This window comes from Ipomoea nil, unplaced genomic scaffold, assembly GCF_001879475.1.
Source record: "Ipomoea nil cultivar Tokyo-kokei standard unplaced genomic scaffold, Asagao_1.1 scaffold2159, whole genome shotgun sequence".
Taxonomy (NCBI): domain Eukaryota; kingdom Viridiplantae; phylum Streptophyta; class Magnoliopsida; order Solanales; family Convolvulaceae; genus Ipomoea; species Ipomoea nil.
The window spans coordinates 29951-47998 of NW_017618587.1; the positions used below are offsets into that span (position 1 = coordinate 29951).

General features: G+C 36.6%; 2 protein-coding genes across 6 annotated transcripts; both read left to right on the forward strand.

Annotated features, from left to right (window-relative positions):
• The first annotated feature begins 76 nt into the window (after positions 1-76).
• LOC109149710 (plant intracellular Ras-group-related LRR protein 9-like) lies at positions 77-7954 on the forward strand. Its single transcript, XM_019297645.1, has 3 exons — positions 77-1694; positions 7054-7220; positions 7326-7954. The coding sequence occupies exons 1-3, from the start codon at positions 867-869 to the stop codon at positions 7939-7941; spliced, it is 1611 nt and encodes a 536-aa protein (XP_019153190.1). The 5' UTR covers positions 77-866; the 3' UTR covers positions 7942-7954.
• Positions 7955-12028: 4074 nt separating this feature from the next.
• LOC109149635 lies at positions 12029-17062 on the forward strand. Of its 5 annotated transcripts, none has more exons than XM_019297515.1 (10): positions 12029-12184; positions 12515-12620; positions 12745-12886; positions 13548-13605; positions 13697-13797; positions 13874-13972; positions 14750-15022; positions 15539-15756; positions 16453-16674; positions 16789-17062. In XM_019297515.1, exons 1-10 carry the CDS (start codon positions 12048-12050, stop codon positions 16900-16902), a joined length of 1470 nt encoding a protein of 489 aa, XP_019153060.1. In that variant the 5' UTR covers positions 12029-12047; the 3' UTR covers positions 16903-17062. The 5 variants fall into 5 exon arrangements, with proteins under 5 accessions (XP_019153060.1, XP_019153061.1, XP_019153062.1 ...); XM_019297516.1 differs by having other exon boundaries at positions 13880-13972; positions 16789-17026; XM_019297517.1 differs by having other exon boundaries at positions 13560-13605; positions 16789-17026.
• Positions 17063-18048: the final 986 nt, after the last annotated feature.

Sequence of the window (18048 nt, forward strand, 5' to 3'; positions counted from 1 at the left end):
TCACTGCATCTTGAGCACAAGTCATCCATTTCAATTCCAACATCCTGTTGTAGTTTGTCATTTAAAAGCGAACCCAAGAAGCATATTGAACGCCATTGGGCGAAATTGTTAGCTATTCGTGGACAATATATAGGAATCCAACAACCAAACTGATGTACCATTATAATGTGATGCTCTAATGACTCAAGCAGAATTATAGTTATAGATGAGGAAGGGACTGAGATTTGCAGAAAAGAGAAAGGGAGCCTATATAGATTGACCCTTAACAAACTCCTACAAACAAGGAAAATAACGATGGGATATACAGCTCTAATCAGGCAACAGGAAGCAACCAAAAAAAAAAAAAAAAAAAAAGAAGAAAAAGAGAGTAACAGTAAACGATTGCAATGCCAAACGACGACGTCTGGAACCCTTCAACTTTAAGAAATTGCACGCTGAGCATAAATCGTGGAATTCCTCCCAGGTAGCATCCTCTAGAGGAAGAGACCTTTAACCCTAATCGCGTTGAAAGAAAAAATAGAAAATGCGTCTCATATATTTCAGGGTGGAAAAGTGTAGTTTGGCATAGGAAAGCGTCAAAGTGATAAGAAAATCAAAATGCAAATCTAATCTAATCGTCTGGAAAAATGAGGTTTTTGGAGGAGGTTACCCGCCCGACGCCCGTGCCCGAATCACGGGAGTTGGTGACCCAATTGAAACATTCAACGGAAAAGCTAAGGCCAATTAAGTCAATTCAAAGGGGCACATTGTAACCGCAACGAATAATTTAGTGGTGGGAGAACGAAAAGAAAGCTGCCATTCCAGAGATAGAGAGAGAAGAACATTGATAGTTGTAGTAGGGGGGAGGACGGACTGCGCAATGAAGAATGAAGAGGGTTGAGGAAAGTTTTCTTCAACGAGGAGAGTGGTGTGTCTCAGTGTCTTTCTTTCTCATCAAAACCGATGAAATGGATCCAGACCCTAGCAACTTTCCTATTCTTTCCTATGTGATGTCCAAACTCCCCAGCTTTGGGTCCTTAAGCGTCACCCCCGCCTCTGCCGACGACATGGAACGACCAACGGCACGGACCCGGCAGCCGCAGAATCCTCATTTTGAGATCACTGACCGCATGCCTCATCTCACAGATCCCAACGTCGTAGTTGCCATGCGGCTGGCCATAGTGGACGTGGCGCAGACCCGATCTCTGCTCAAAGCTCTCGGCAACCGTCCTGATCACGAGACGGTGGATACTGCTAAGGCCAAGCTGGCGGAAATTGACGCTTTTCTATCCAAGCAATTGGATGAGATGATCGTGCCATCGCCGCGGCCTGTGGAAAAGGACGACGAAGGGATGAGGAAAGAGGCGGAGAAGCAAAGGGAGTTGTATAAAGCGGTGATTGAGTTGGACGAGATGCATCAGGCGTATGTGGTATTGTTGAAAGAGGCAGAGCGGAGGCTGGGGAAGATTTACGATGTGGCTGTGGCTGGCGGTGATGTGGCAGCAGCTCTTGAGGGAAAGGAGGATCATATGAATACTGGGGGGGTGAAAGAGGAGGAGGTGGTGAATGAGGAAATAGTAGCAATTTTCAAAGAAACGCTGGAGAAAGGGGTTGAAAGAGTTGATTTATCTGGCAGGCAATTGAACTTGCTGCCTGAAGCATTCGGGAGAATTTGCTCCTTGCTTGTGCTTAATTTGTCCAACAACGACCTTAAGGTAAGCCAGCCCTAAGTAGCTAGCTAACTTTATTTTAATTTCTCAAGCCGCTATCCGATATCTGCTCTAGCATAAAGCTAAGTTATTTTTCAATTGTAGATAAGAATCTTATTCTTAAATCATTTTTAAAATATGAAAATTAGCTAGGCATAGTCGCATTGATAATTTGGATGGATCCCTTAGACATTTGAAAGAAGAAAATTTTAACCATGATCACTATAAAATGACCTTACTATAGAAAGAAAGATAAGGAAAAGGAGAGGTGGCCAAGAAAAAAGAGTCAGCAAAGCCGCAAAGGGTAGGAGAAGAAAGAAAGAAAAACCTTTTGTTTATTAATTCTTAATTTGATTTACTTCCTTGGCTCCTTTGCACAGGAGCATAGCTAAGGTTACAAGAAGATGCTATAGATTTTTTGTAGATTAAAAGTAACGTATGTTTTCTACTTGAGTGTTAAGGTGTGTTTCGAAACTAAGGTGTGTTTCGAAACTCAAGAAATCATTTTCCGAGTTTCTGGTGTTTGGTAAGTGAAGGAAATTTAAAGTCAACGGAAAATAATTTTTTGGTCAATGGAAAATACACTCCATTTCTTGGAAAATGACTTTCTTTTTTTTTCTTTTTTTTTTTGAGGGAAGTCATTTTCCACTCTTCTTCCGTTCATAGCTTCTCCTACGCTCCATTGTTTTCCGGCCATCCTCACTGGTTTTCGCCCGATGCGGAACCGGGTTTCTGGTCCCCGATGCGGAATCGGGTTTCTGGTCCCCGATGCGGAACCGGGTTTCTGGTCCCCGATGCGGAACCGGGGGTTTCTGGTCCCCGATGCGGAACCGGGGGTTTCTGGTCCCCGATGCGGAACCGGGGGTTTCTGGTCCCCGATGCGGACCCGGGGGTTTCTGGTCCCCGATGCGGACCCGGGGGTTTCTGGTCCCCGATGCGGAACCCGGGGGTTTCTGGTCCTCGATGCGGAAACCGGTTCTTGTTGAGGTGATCTTGACTGCACATTTTGGTAATGGTAGATAGGTTCTGATCTTTATTTTTTAAGTTTATGCACTGAATTAATTAGAGATAATATTACAATTGTTGATTGAGAAGATTGGATTATGCTTTTGAAAATCTACTCATTTTCTGGAAAACGAACCAAACACACAATGACAGTTTTTTGTTGTGTAGCCAAACACCGAAAAAGAAATCGTTTTTTGGAAAATGACTCATTTTCCAAAAAATATTTTTCAAGAAGTCATTTTCCTCTGCTTTCCAAACAGACTCTTTGTGGAGTCCATATTTAATTTAGGCACTTGCTATACTACATGGACCAGACCCACCATGTATTATGGACCCTGGTTCATAAGTTATGTGTTCAGTTAATAAAGTGTGTGGCGTTTTAAAAAAAAATAAAAGTGTGTGTCTATTATGTGGAGGCACATAATTTTAATTGCAAATACATAATATGTTAACTGAATTTACAATGCAAAGTGGACATTGGTCTATGATATAATTTTCCTAATTTAATCTTGTTTGACCTATCTAATTAAAAGTTAGGTAACTATTAAAAAAATAAAAGTTTAAATTGAAAATAAATAAAACTATTTTATTTCTTAGATTGAAAAGGAATGATCTATACATTTGGTCAACACACATACGTGTGTGTGTTGAGGGATGCATCATTAGGTGTGGTGCATTGGTGTATTTTTGGACAGTGTGGTGCATCGGTGCATTTCTGAACACTGTGTGGTGGATTTTTGTATACCTAATGGTGAATTCGTAATTTTAAAATAACTTGTTAGGATCAAGTGCTTACTATTTTCGTCAAAATCCCTCCGCCACCTATGACCTGACTCTGATACCTTGTTAGGATGAAGCGTTTACCACTTACACTAAAAGCTATAGTTAGTAGCGAAGGCGCAACTTTATTTCCTTATAGACCGCCATCATATTTTCAAGACGTTGGGTGTTGGACTTGGCCTTTACCTTTTATCGACCTTCGCGTAACAATTCCCCAACTTGGCCTTTACTATTCTCCGTCCAACAATTACGAAAAAAATAATTTCACTTTCGTGGATGTAAGCACATTGTCGAACCATGTAAATCATGTATTCTTTACTTTCTGACATTATTATTGTTTTATGTTTTTGTTAATCTCAACAAATTGGTATCAGAGTCAGATTGAGATAGCTCGTTCAAGTGTGAAATTAGAGGTATCAAAGTTTTGATGGTACAATAAATTCCAGGGTATGATAGTCTAGGGTTAAGGATTTGTTGGCACAATAAGTCTTCTAAAAACCTTGAAGGTAGAAAAGTCCTCTAATCTGGAAGAGGCTGATTAGGAGGATTTGAAGAAACACGCGACATGAACTATTCGGTTATACCTCGAAGATGAAGTTGTTTATCACGTTATGACCCTAGAAACTCCAAAAGAAATTTGGGATGAATTAGATTCTCAGTTCATGTAAAAAAATTCTAACGAACAAACTGTATATAAAGCAAAGGCTTTATGCTATGGGCTTGTGCAAGAAGTTCATATTTGGTGCATCATATTAATGTCTTCAACCAGATAATCTTAGATCTTGAAGATGAAGACAATACGATGATCTTGCTATGTTTACTATTTCTTTTCTTTGAACATTTGGTTACTATTCTTACGTACGGGAAAGTCACGATTAAATTCAATGAGATCTCTGCAGCCCTGCTAGCTCATAATCACCGGAGACATAATGCATGAGAGGGCTCTTTGTATGTTAAGATGAGTCAAGATCGTGGAAGGAAGCAAAAAAATGGCTTTTTTTTTTTTTTTTGTGACAGTTTGTATGATAAGAGGAGTCAAGATCGTAGTAGAAGGAAGCAAGGGAAGGATAATTCTAGGAAGAGAAATTCTAGGTCTAAGTTCATAAATAGCAAAAAAAATTCAATGGTACAAGTTTAAAGAGATTAACACATGAAAAGATACTATCCAAAGTTGAGGGAGCAAGAAGGATGCTAACGTGGTACAAGCTGATGACCCAGATCTGGCCTGAGTGGGAATTCTCCCGTTCCCTGGTCAAAGACTTAGTTGGATGCGGGATCTACTCCATGGGAACGGTACAAACGTAAAGATATCATCACGATCCCTCTTTTTGTACTGCTAGGGATGTTTAACGCCACTTCGCCAACTAGCGTTACCTGCGCTTTCCTGTCTCTCAGTGTGGTCAACACTGGGTGTTTCCGAGCAGCGAAGCTTACACCCATTCGCATTAGTTCATCCAAAGTTCCTTATCCTTATGCACAAATTATTGAATAAGTTATCTTCCTATCAAGGTTAAGGAGTCCACTGAGCATCTCAGCAACGGGATTAGATACCAGGAGAATATCAGAGTTGAATGTGATATTCTAGCAGTTATTAGTGATAAGATCAAATATTGATTGGACTTGTTGGGTGTTTTCAAATTCTAGATGAACATGTGAGGGGTGTTATAGCGATGGGCAGCACGGGTGTTGGGTGGGGTGAGGACCTAGCATGAGTTGCGATGAAGCAGTTCGTAAGCATGCACCGTATCAGTGAGGGAACGCTAGACGGTGCATGTGACTGGCTAGTTGGGATGAGTATGAGTTGTGGCCGGTATGGCAGGTCGACAGTTGAGGACACACAGCTTGGGATGTAGTAGTTTGTGAGCATGCACGGGGGAATGCTAGATGGTGCATGGTGCATGTGGCTGACCAGTTGGGATAAGCATCATTTTTCCGATCAATGTGTATATGTGAGATAACTATTTTCTCATAAAGAACATATTCGCTAAGGTGGAGATTTGTTGAGTTTGTCTCATATAGGATTTATGATATTGTCTCGTAAAAGAAATACTAGTATTTTATATGCGTGATGCGCAAAAAATATATGCCCAATATTAATATTACATATTAAAATCTTAGTTATAATAATTGTTTTAAAAAATAATAGTGTTTTAATATATATATATATATATATATATATATATATATATATATATATATATATAGGAACACATCTTTAGGTAGGTTCCTAGGAACTAATCTAATCCTTTTATTTTATTTAATCAATGAATTATATTTAATTATTTTTAATGATTTTTTTTCGCCGATTAAGTTATATTTTAGACAAACAATGGTATTTTAGTATACTTGTGCATGCACACATTCGTTAATCTAAGTGCACACGGTATTTCGTATATCAATTTTTTTTTAAATAACATGGCACAAACTCGTTAACCAAGTACACACACAGTTCTATCTGAGTGCACACACAACACAATCTTGGTGCACACCAAAATGTTTAATATCTTTTCATACACAAACTAATTTTGTAAATTATGGCACACACAATGTAACGCAAGTGCACACAGTTCAACCGAAGTGCACACCCTATTCTATCAATCCAAGTGCACACCAACTTGTTACATGTCTTTTCATCCACACACTCATTATATACGTTATGGCACACACAGTTTAACCCAAGTGCACCACATAGTCTTTAACATCAATCTGATTTTCGTGAATTCATCCTTTCAGTATTTTTGCACATTATGGCACACACAGCAAATTCAAGTGCACACCAATATATATGTAATGTTACGGTGAAATAATGCAACAATTGATATAATTAATATAAGAAGACTTACCCGCATGGGTAGCTTAACTGGTCACAGTTATCTCTCAAAGTGAGAGGGTTTCTTGTGCGCGCGCAGTGAGCACCGAGCAACCTCATTAAATCCAAACTCATAAAAAATCCTTCTTTAGTTGGCCACCTAAAATCAAGAAAAATATCATGATTAAATATTTCCTTTTAGGTGGATGATGAATAAAATGACATCATTATCCCTTGTAATTAATTATGATTAATTTGCTAATTAAATTGTAACTTGATCTTGATCATTGATTTTCAATTTTTGAATGGGTTAGATGTGGGTTCCTAGGTTCCTACCTAAGGATAGGTTTTTACTTGAATCCTCCCATATATATATATATATATATATATATATATATATAATCGTATAATTCATATTAATATTATTGAGGTAAGAGTTATAGTACTAAATATAAATATGGTAATATTTAATTAAAATTTAAATGAATTTAAATTTACCATTGAATGAGGTAAGAAAAAAATAATGTGTATGCATGTGCATGGTAATAATAATAGGAAAAGATAACAGAAGTTATAACGGTACGGATATTATTGTCTAAAAAATTATGTAGTACAATTTTTATAGCATAAGGTACAAAAAATTTTAACAACGGACAGCTATTCTGTCTGTTTGAAGTTTTAACAATTCAATTCAATTGCATTTGCACAGACTTCTTTGTGTATTCTTATACTTCTGACATTTGACTTGCTTCAATTTTTGGATGGAAAAAGGCAATTCCTAATTCGATTTCAGGTTTGAAGAACCTTCTGGAACTTTATCTTTCTTGTAATGTTTTGGAGTCGCTTCCAAACTCTATTGGACTTCTGTTTAATTTGAAAATACTAGATATCTCTAGTAACAAGCTTACGAGACTGCCTGATAGCATCTGTCACTGCAGGTAAACTTAAGTACTAACAATAGATCAGATCGAGCTTCTTTAATTCTTGGTCGTCTCTCTTTACTTTACTAATAAATCTCCGTTACGTTAATGAACTGTTTCCAGATCACTGGTAGAGTTGAATGTAAGCTTCAACAAACTCTCATACTTGCCAATGAAAATGGGGTGTGAACTGGTGAACCTTAGAAGACTTTCTCTTCCATTTAACAAGCTCTGGTCGCTTCCCACTTCTATTGGCGAGATGAAGTCCTTGTCCATTTTAGATGTGCATTTTAACGAGCTCCATGGAATTCCACTTTCCATTGGGAAATTGACAAATCTTGAGATCCTGAACCTAAGCAGTAATTTCAATGACTTCACCCACCTCCCGGACACTATTGGCGACTTGATCAATCTCAAAGAACTTGATCTCAGCAACAACCAAATCTATGAACTGCCTGTTACATTTGCCCGGCTCGACAATCTTATAGTGCTTAAGATTGACCAAAATCCTATTGTGGTACCTCCGAAGGAGGTTGTAGATGAAGGAGTTGGAGCTGTGAAGGCTTTTTTGGTAAAGAAACAACTTGGCATGATTATGCCAGAAGAGCGACGAAGCATGCTTGAACAAAAAGATCGTAGTAGTGCTTCCTGGTTGAGTGATGTTGTTTCAAGTGTTTCAGGATATTTGGCAGGCGCTGAAAAAACCGAACTAGACGATTATCTCAACCAGCAGTTATGATTTTTGTTTTTTAGTCTATATCCTATATAAGAATTAATTTCACTTTTGGTCCCACGACTTTTGATTTTCTATCACTTTTGGTGCACAACTTTAAAAATTTTTAATTTTGGTGTCTAATTTTGTTATTTTTATCAGTTTTGGTCCTTTTGGCCAAATTGACAGCGAAATTTTGCTGAATTTTATATTGTTAGGGGTAAAATCGTCATCCCAAGGAAACATTTTCAATATCTAAAAAAATCACTGTAAAATCATATCTATAGGTGTTTGATGATGAGAATAATGGGGAAGACGGGTAGAAACCAAACAGATCTATAGGATTTATAGTTTTGACCATTGACAAACTCTTCTTTTCCTCTTAATATGATTTTTCTTTTGTTTAAATATTGAAGATCTTTCCATGGGATGACGATTTTGCCGCTAAAATATAAAATCTGGAAATATTTTACCGTCGATTTGGCTGGAAGGACTAAAACTGATAAAAATAACAAAGTTAGGCACCAAAATTGAAAAAATTTAAAATTGTGCACCAAAAATAATAAGAACTCAAAAGTCGTGGGACCAAAAGTGAAATTAATTCTCCTATATAAATATATATTGAGGTCGTTGTATTTAAACTCCGAATGTACCGGCTTTCTTTTCAAGGCTCTATTTTCTCTTCTTCCCCACAGGTTCGCTAGTTTAATTTTTATCCATTTTTTAAGGAATTGATTAAATTATTATTCTATCATGTCACCCAACAACCCAGATTTGTAAAACAAGTTAGTTTTGTAGATCGGTTAGATGATCGAAGACCAGATTTTTTTTTTTTTTTTTTTTTAAACAAACCGGATGATTCATTAATTAGCTTCCGAATCAAGTACATAAGAAATAGATAGAAGATAGAGGGGAAGAAAATCAGTCCATACAATCGGCAGAGAACATAGTTTCTCGTGTCGAGTTAATTGGGAAAATCAAGTTACAATTGTGTGGTAAAATTTTGTTGTCAATATAATTTAAAGAGTTAATACTCGAAATGGTTCTCAGTATAGTAGTTTTTCTCAATTTTATCCTAAACGACTTTTTAGTGGACTTTTATGTTTTCCTCCTTTTATTATTTCGTCAAATTGTAATCTCAATATTGGTCTCTCTTTATTTTCAAATGTTCTTTTATCAGGTACTTTCAAAATTACTCACGAACCTCTGAACCAAATTTTATATTACTATAAAGGCTAAATATTGATGTAACTCAAAAGCATATATTTCATCCTAAAGACTAAAGAAATTAATTCTATCTGCACGTGTCTATATGCAACGTAACTTCCGATCCACACCTTGCTAATGCAGCACAGCTAAAAGTTCTCCGGAGAAAGACATGCATTGACATTATTATTATTATTATTATTATGACATCTATCAAATGGTATATGTTCTTCTTCTTTAATTTAATGGTAAATGGAAATATGGAATGTATACCCGGCCCATCCATCCAGTGTACGTAGTGTTTGATGAGACTAAAGAGAGGGTATCAGATTCAATTCAGGAACAACTTGCATTGTTATCTTCTGGGAATAATAATAAGGTAAAGTTATTGGTATATAAACTGCTTAAGAAATTATATATCAAATATAACACAACACATACATATATTATCAAAATATATATATCAAATAATAATGCGCACAAGTGCACACTATCCCTCCCTGATGGATGATCCCAGTTGGAACGAGGAGTACGTTACTCGTGGTGGTCATATGAGAACAGGAACAGAGAGGACACCTGTTGTTGTTGGCGGTGGAAGACAGCTGCAGTACCCTGATGCTCAGATAGCTGCAGGCCGTGGCGGCTATGGGTATGGGATCAGTAGTAGTAGGAATCAGACTCCTCCTCCTCCTAGTGTATTTTATCCTGGTAATCATCATGTTCCTGAGCCTCATCACAAGAAAGTCCACTTTGTTGAGTTCCAGAAAACCACTGAAATCAACAACAATGACCACAAACAACTCCATCAACACAAATCATTTGACATTGAGACTGAGGCTGATATTTTTATCAAGAGGAAGCACAAGAACTTCGAGCTTGCCAAGATGGACACTTTCATCATTAACTAAGCTAATACAAACTAAATTTCCATCTCACTGTATGTCGTTGTCCTTATTTGGCAGATAATAATGCATATAATATATATATATATATATATACCATTAAATAACATATATGCATGTCTTATATACATATTATATATAGTTTGTCTAAGGTAAGGTTGCTTTTCTTTTCAGTTTATAAGCATTAATGTATCTCGTTTTAATAATGAAATTAAATGTACTCCCATAAACTATGATTTTCCTGTTATGGTATTGTCGTCAGCCAAAGTTCCATGCAAGCCGTCTAAAGTATGTGTAGTTAAAATGGATTCTTAAAAAAAAAATTGATACGTTGCACAGGACTAAAATAGGCATTTAGATTTTTATCAAAATATAAAAATCCGTACAGCCATCTCCAGTCTTGGCTGATAGCTCCCCGCCCATAGCGCGCCACCGTCTCCGTAAATGAGATTTTTTATTTTATTATTTTTTTTTTTTGTCTTGTATAAGAATACATACAAAAAATACTAGTTGTACTTGTATTGTAAGCAAATAAATTGATCGTAGGTACAAAATACGTGAAAGGATCTTAATTAAGTACTAAGTACTAACCTCCCACCATAGCTTTCGATTGATGATGGTTGAGTAGTCATCATCGGACTGCTGCAGCAGAGTAACAGTATACATTTCTCTCACTTTCTCAATACTCTTTAGATGGTGTATATAGAATGAATAGTTGAGTGAGAGGACTAGAGAGCTCTTTATATAATAACCATATGTCATTAATATGGTAACTGAATCTCTTCCCTAATCATACTTCTTACCTTAATTAATAGAAGCATGTATGGAAGTCTTGCACCACATTAGAATTATCTTAATTATTATAACTTTAACCTAATATTATAATAATGTAATTAGGAAAATGTTACATGTATTTCTATACTAGTATTTATTACTCCGTACAGGGACGGAGCCAGAAATTCGGTTGAGTTAGGTATCTAATGTCATTAATTTGACATTAATTCGGAGCCAGCTTTGTGTGGGACGGAGCTAGAATTTAACTTATGCTTTTTGTTTCTAGAACTTGAAGCTAGGTATCTAATGTATTAAATCAAAAGAGGAATGGAAAGATTGTTGTTGAGATAAGTCATTGATAACCTGTAAGCAATCACTTTCCCGCTGCAGATTCTCAACATTGACGCTCTTAATCCACTTCAAGGCTTCACGAACTCCCATAGCCTCGACTTCTCTTGGGTTGTAGACGCAGAACTTTGGAAGGCGTTTAGCAGCAACCAACGAACCTGATGAGTCACGAAGGACAAATCCAAACCCCATTTTTCTGCTAACAATGTCCAGAGCTGCATCAACGTTGAGTTTAAGGATGTCGGAAGGTGGTCTGGACCAAACTTCAGTGTACTCTGAAGACCTGGCAGTAGCATATGGAGAGTTATTATTGACACTAGACCATTCATTGTAATAATTTGATGTTGATTGGCAGATGAAAGAAGCAGTGAGAATATTATGGTTCCAGATTTCTTCGTTCCTAGCTTCCCACAGTTTCCAACACATAGATATAATCAAGCTAATGTCCTTTAACATCTTTTTGTAACAACTTATTGCTCCAAAATGCTAAAATTCAAAAAAAAAAAAAACACTACTCAAAGTAACATTTTCAATAAGTTTTTTGAGAAAGTCATTGTGTATGTAATCAACTAACAATTAATTTACCAAACACTTTTTACCCCAATCAGCTAACATTTATTATATTTACAATCAGTTAATACTATCAACTAATCAAACTCACTAACTCAATCAGTTAACAGTCATTTAGCAAATACTTCATTGCACCTCACTAATCCAATCAATTAATAATCATTTTTATCCAATCAATTAATAATCATTTTTATAAATAACTTAGAGTAATTTATCTTATTATAATATTTTACCACTTAAAATTATAAGTATTATAATAGCTACCCATTTCTGTAGTTACAAAAAAAATTATTTTAGAGATATAATTCGTGACCAATCTTAAAAATACCACACATGATGAGCGGATACAAGAAAAAACCAGAGCAGGACGAGAATGGCAGAAATAGTCGAGAATCGGTGTCGCAAGAGGCACACCAAACCAATGACAGCTTTGTGTGGGATGTAAATACTCAGCTCTACTATCACTCCAAGTCCGTTCGCTACTCTTAAATCTTAAAGAGTTTGGGATAAATTTTGTCAAATCCTTTCCAAATTAGGGCGCGCTAATTTGCAATTACTTTATTTATTTATTTTTTCTTTGTTGAATTCGGGTTTTCATATGTTGCATAATTACTTGATTGATATCAAATATCTGGATTATTCTGAACTCAGCGGTCTCAGTTAATTTTTAAACCACTCCTATATTTTCTCGAAGACAATTTAGCTTTTGCTAAAAATAGAACCTTGCAGGTAGTAGTTTGTTTCTGATTGTCTATGTTCCAAAAATTTAAAATGAAGTATCCCATTCTCCATTGGTGCAGCACTGGGTTTTACCATGATCCTCAAGCGGGATGGTATTACAGTAGTAGAGATGGCCTTTATTACAAATTTGAAAACGGGAACTATGTTTTGCTAGAGTCTGATCAGGTAGTATTAGCAATTAGACCTTTTAATCTACTCTATCAGTTATTTTCCTGATGTTATTGTATTGACATTTATATTGTTTTAGTCAATTCTAAATTTATAACCTCCATATATGATATATGACCAGGGTGATGAGTCACAGAGGAATTGTAATGCCATCCAAGATGAGCAGTGTGAGTATGTCAATATTCACGTGGAAGAGGAGTTTGCTTCAGTAGGTGAATTCTATTCTAAAACAGCAGGAACTATTTCTAATGGAAATTCTGAGGGTGAGCAAGCTGACCTCTTCACTTTTATCAGACTAGGCAATGAAACAATGCTCGGTTATAAGAAGAGAAATTCGGTTTGCAAGTTAGGAGAAATGTTGTTTCACTATAGTAAATTACATAGCACAAAGTTACTATTGCTAATAATTTGTTATTAAAATATTCCAAGAGAAATTTTCGTTCTAGTAAATTTGAGCCTGAAATAATGGGCTTGGTTCTGAATGACCTCAATAAGTGAATGTCGTGAATCATTAAGGTGATATGGCACTTTGTAAATCGACTTTACTGATGTTGCTTGGAGACAAGATGTTCTCTACTGTGCCTCATTGTTAAATTTGCAGCATAGAGTAGAGCATCAGCTCCTGCCATCACTTCTTTGGTACTTTATGCCTTTCATGGCTTCATGACATCCACATTCTAATTCTTATTTGTTATCTTTCTTGTGTTACTCTTGTTGCTGAACTCATTTCTGTGCAACTAAATGTTTATCTCGTTCCTTCATAAATTTGTTGGCCATGGACTGTTTTCAAATAACAGTACTACTTTGAGGCTTTCAGCACCACAACTTCTGATTTCTGAAACCTTGTGTTAACTTGTTCTTGGTCCTTAATGCAATGGCTTTAATTGAATGTTATTAGTCTTTTTTAATTTCTTCTTGTATAAGCATACCATACAGGCGGAGTTGGCAATGAGCTGCCAGGAAATCCACCACCTTCGGAATGGTATGTTCTTAAATGCTATCATTCCCTTGAATTTGGTATGTGTAGCTTATTTTCTAGCCTAACCGACAGGCATGATGCATCTTAATGTTAGGCTTGAAGATACTCTGATTGATCTTTATCTATCAAATTATCCCAATCATTCAATGCATGTGGAAAGTAATGACTTAGATGGCTCAAATGTATCAGCAACTGGTTTGTACAATGCAACTTCACTATCTGGGAGAACTATGAAGTATTGTTTATTAGGAGCTTAATGAATGTTGTCAAGGTGCAGGGAATGATGATATATATGAACTTGAGGAAGGTGAATGGATCCCAGATGACCATTTAGTTTCATCTTGTTCAAATGAAAATTTGTTGGATGAAGGTTTGTACATAAATCTCTCAAGTCAATCACTTAATAACATATGAGTTTTGTCGCTTTTCTTATCAACGTATAGCTTTTTCCAATTGCATTGCTTCTCTTAATTTTGATGTTTGATTCTTTTGTTTATCACTGCCCTTATTTTGATCCTAAATTTGCATTTGTCATAAGTGTAATTCTCCCTTTATCTACTTTCAAGTATATATGTGAGAATACATTTGTTAAGTTTATGGACTATCCTGCTCATTCTGCAATTTGAGGGAGGGTCCTAGGAGTTCTATTCCTTAGTCAACTACTCAACTATCTCTTTGTTTCCCTGATTTTCCTGGTAATTTAGATTTGGAAAAAGATGAATTTCTGAAGCATATATGAGCTTATTTAAACTTCCTATTGCTATACTACTGTGTATTTCTTGTCAAAACTTCCACTTCCCCAATGAAAATGAGATTTATGCCAAACTTTTGATAAAAAAGAAATTAGTGATATTGAAGAGTTTAAAATTGCATATGCACCTTAACTTGCTGATGATTTTTGTTATGGAATATAGATATACTATTTGGAATTTCTATAGATTAGGCAGTCTTAGGTAACTAAGGTAAGGCATATGGAAACTTGTTTCCTATTCGTAGTCTTCTAGCACCTATTTATAGGGCTTTGTATTCTCTTTTCTATAAGACAGTTTGAGACAATATACAACAGCACATTAAGAAACTCTCTCTTTACTTTCATAACAATTTTGTACTCTTACTTGCACATGGGGAATTTTCTTTTATAAAATAGGTACTTCTTTAGAGGAAGAACACTGGCAAGCTCAGTATGGTCAAGTTACACGACCAGATGAAGATTCATTATCTAATATTCAAGCGATCAATTTGTGGGATTGGTCACTGGTAAAAGGGAGCAGGAAAGAGAAAAAACATAAGGTGACCAGACTTGTTGGACGATTAGTAAAAAGCTCTGCTAAGCTGCATCCGTCAATGCCTTCCAGTGGCAGTCTTCTGAGAACTGCTCCAGTATGTGAAGCTCATCTTGATCTGGTACGAGTTAAATCAGGTTTGCCATTGTCCTGATTTCATTTTCCATTGTGTGCACTTTAACTGTCTTTAAAGATATACCAGTCAGGTATTTGCTGAAAGGTCCATTATGTCCCCTCATAATTCCTATGGCATTAATACAAAGAATCCATGCCTGTCGAAAAACCATTGGTTTATAGTATCTGGTTCCTATTATAAAATTCTATTCTATGCACTTTAAGCCTCTTTTATTTTGGGTTCTTTACAGGACTGTCCTTGATTTATGTTCCCTTGCTTATCAATGATTAACTGCTTTTAAATATAACGAAGTTAAAATTGTATGCATCTAGAAACATTAAAAGAAATGTAACAGGGTGCAACCAAATTGATTTGGGGATTCCTGCTAAATACCCATTCTCTATGCAGCCACAGGTCATTTACCAAATTCAAATGTATCCATGGCTCTCTATAAATTATTTCTAGCTCTGATATTTTGCTCTCTTGTCTCTATTATTATATAATAAGGAGTAGCTGCTAAAGTCTTCCCCTTATACAGGCAAGGTGTATAGGCTGCGGAATCCCAGCTCACAATACCTGGCTTCTGTATCTACTTATGATTCCTCAAACCCAACAAAAGACTGGGGCTTTCCTCAAATGTTAATGTATGGGTTAGTCGAGGCAGATACTACATCTGGTCAGGGATATGAATCCAGAGGGCTTGTTAGTCAGAAGGATTTCTCTTTGTCATGTGACCAGATTAGTGTATTTGAAAAGGTTGATTGTCCATATTAAGCTTCTTGAAGTTGAATATGATTATTTTCTTCTGGATGATAGTGTTATTACTATTTAGAAGGGAGTATGTTAGTAGTCTTTTGTTCTGTCTTTCTAAATGAGATCTCTAGTAGTTCCAATTCATTGTTATTGGCATTCATGTAGTATCACTTATCAGTGTCTCAAGAACCACACAGGTTCTAGGCAAAATTGGTACTTTTCCTGATTATTTCATGCCTTACTGTATATTAAATGAACATTTTCTGTTTGGGGAGCATAGTACTTAATAGGGATGTTGCAAAACTAACTAGTGTTCATTCATGTACATTTATGCAATTATGCAATATATCTATGCATTATGAACTACCTCTAACCAATATACATCTTTTAAATAAAGTTGTAGAAGTTTTAAAATTCCCAGTATTCCAGTAGGATTGTATGCAGGGATCAGAGACCTCATCTAATAAAAGCATTCTATTCCTAAATTGGAGAGCTCTATCAAGATGGTTAATGAATTCTGCTTCTTAGGACTTGCTTAAATCCAACACAAAGTGGGTTGGATCTTAGTGAAGTTTGTGATTTGCACATTCTTACTTTTGATTTTTGCAGAGTATTGAATGTTTCAATTGTTACTCATGTTTAATTTTTTGTTTTTTGTTTTTTTGTTTTTTTTTTTTTACTGCCATTTGGTAAACTTAGACCAGAGGCCATGTATATAGAGATAGAGCTGCAGAGAGGCGAGCATTGCATAATGGGATTGGTGTTGGTCCAGGACAAAAGAACATATTTGATTCTCCTGATTCTGGTCCATCCACTTCCACATCAGCTGGTGGAGCGGAAGCAATGGCTGAATCCTTGAACACATCATTTGGAGCAGGCAGTTATGCCAGAAGAATTCTAGAAAGCATGGGCTGGAAAGAGGTATACATTTGAGGACATCTTCCCCTTTTGTTTTAACAGAATAGCATTACTGTTGGACAGATGATAGGGATTAACAGAATAGCATCTGTGTGATCTTTCATGTGTTTTATGCAGGGAGAGGCACTTGGTAGCAGCAACAAGGGATTGATTGAACCATTACAAGCAACTAGACGTACAGGAAACGCTGGGTTGGGATGGAATCAGAGCAGAGGAAAATATTCTTTATGAAGTGCTATCTGACAATAACACACTGTTTTTGTTAGCTCGACAAAAGCTAGAAAACAAATTGGAAAGTGAAATAGTGGACCCGATCTTCTGATATAACAAATATGAGTACTTTATGTTTGAAATATTTTTCAAGCTACCATTAAAATACTTGAGTTATTATTATAATGAGTACTTTATGTTTGGATTATCGCTGTGTTGAAATTGAGTGTGATTCAGAGAGATTGATCAGGTGGCTAAGAAATGATGGTCTACTGAGTGCTGCAGGCTTCATGGCGATATAGCATATCCCTGGTTTGATGGTGCTTTCAAGGCATTCAGGGTATTTTGATGGCTGATAAGTGGGGTGCTCCACAGGTGGTTGTGCTTATCACCCTAGCCCGTGTACGTTGGTGTCCAGTAAAGGTTATAGTTTTAGATTCGTGCGTGTGAGCGATTAACTTGCGCCTAGCTGACTACTTGCATGAAGTAGTGATAGCAATAGAGATTGTCCCGTTCGTGCGAGCAGTTATTTCGTGCCTCGTTGATCGTTTGCATAAAGCGACATTGATGGTTATGTTGACCTCCCTAGCTCGTGTACATTGGTGCCCGGTAAAGACCGTAATTCTATACCTGTATGTGCGAGCGGTTAATTCACACCTAGTTGTTTACTTGCATAAAGTAGTGATGAAAATAGATTGCTCTATCCGTGCGAATGGTTGTCTCGTACCTCGCTAGTCGCTTGCATAAAGCGGCACTGGTGGTTGTGTTGACTACCCTAGCCCGATGGTGCCCGGTAAAGGCCATAATTCCAAACCTGTGCTTGCGAACGGTTATCTCTTGCACTGTTGGCCACTTGCATAAAGTGGTGACATCGTTTGTATGATCGGCTATATCGTACTTGTCTGTGCGAGTGGTTATCTCGTGCGACACTGGTTGCTTGCTCAAAGCAGTGTCCTTGCTTCATCATTGTTTTGTGTTGCATGGATCTCTGGTCGTTGGCTATTTTATTCTTATACTTCTATGTGGGTTGTGTCATTGGTGCTTTTATTACTTTTTATCGTGGCATGTAAGTCTATTAGTATTGCAGCCTGCGTGCTTTGGTCAGTTATTTTGGCAGCCTGTGTGTCGAGTTTTTTATGGCAACTTGTGTGCCTCCTGTGTTGTGTG

What these genes read in the sequence shown, in the direction of transcription:
- LOC109149710 (XM_019297645.1), top strand. Translation starts at nt 867, where the DNA reads ATGAAGAGGGTTGAGGAAAGTTTTCTTCAACGAGGAGAGTGGTGTGTC. An exon ending in TGTCCAACAACGACCTTAAG is followed by an intron (nt 1,695 to 7,053) that starts GTAAGCCAGCCC and finishes GGATGGAAAAAG; the next exon opens with GCAATTCCTAATTCGATTTC. An exon ending in GATAGCATCTGTCACTGCAG is followed by an intron (nt 7,221 to 7,325) that starts GTAAACTTAAGT and finishes AACTGTTTCCAG; the next exon opens with ATCACTGGTAGAGTTGAATG.
- LOC109149635 (XM_019297515.1), top strand. Translation starts at nt 12,048, where the DNA reads ATGATGAGCGGATACAAGAAAAAACCAGAGCAGGACGAGAATGGCAGA. An exon ending in TTCTAATGGAAATTCTGAGG is followed by an intron (nt 12,887 to 13,547) that starts GTGAGCAAGCTG and finishes TTCTTGTATAAG; the next exon opens with CATACCATACAGGCGGAGTT. An exon ending in TGAAAATTTGTTGGATGAAG is followed by an intron (nt 13,973 to 14,749) that starts GTTTGTACATAA and finishes TTTATAAAATAG; the next exon opens with GTACTTCTTTAGAGGAAGAA.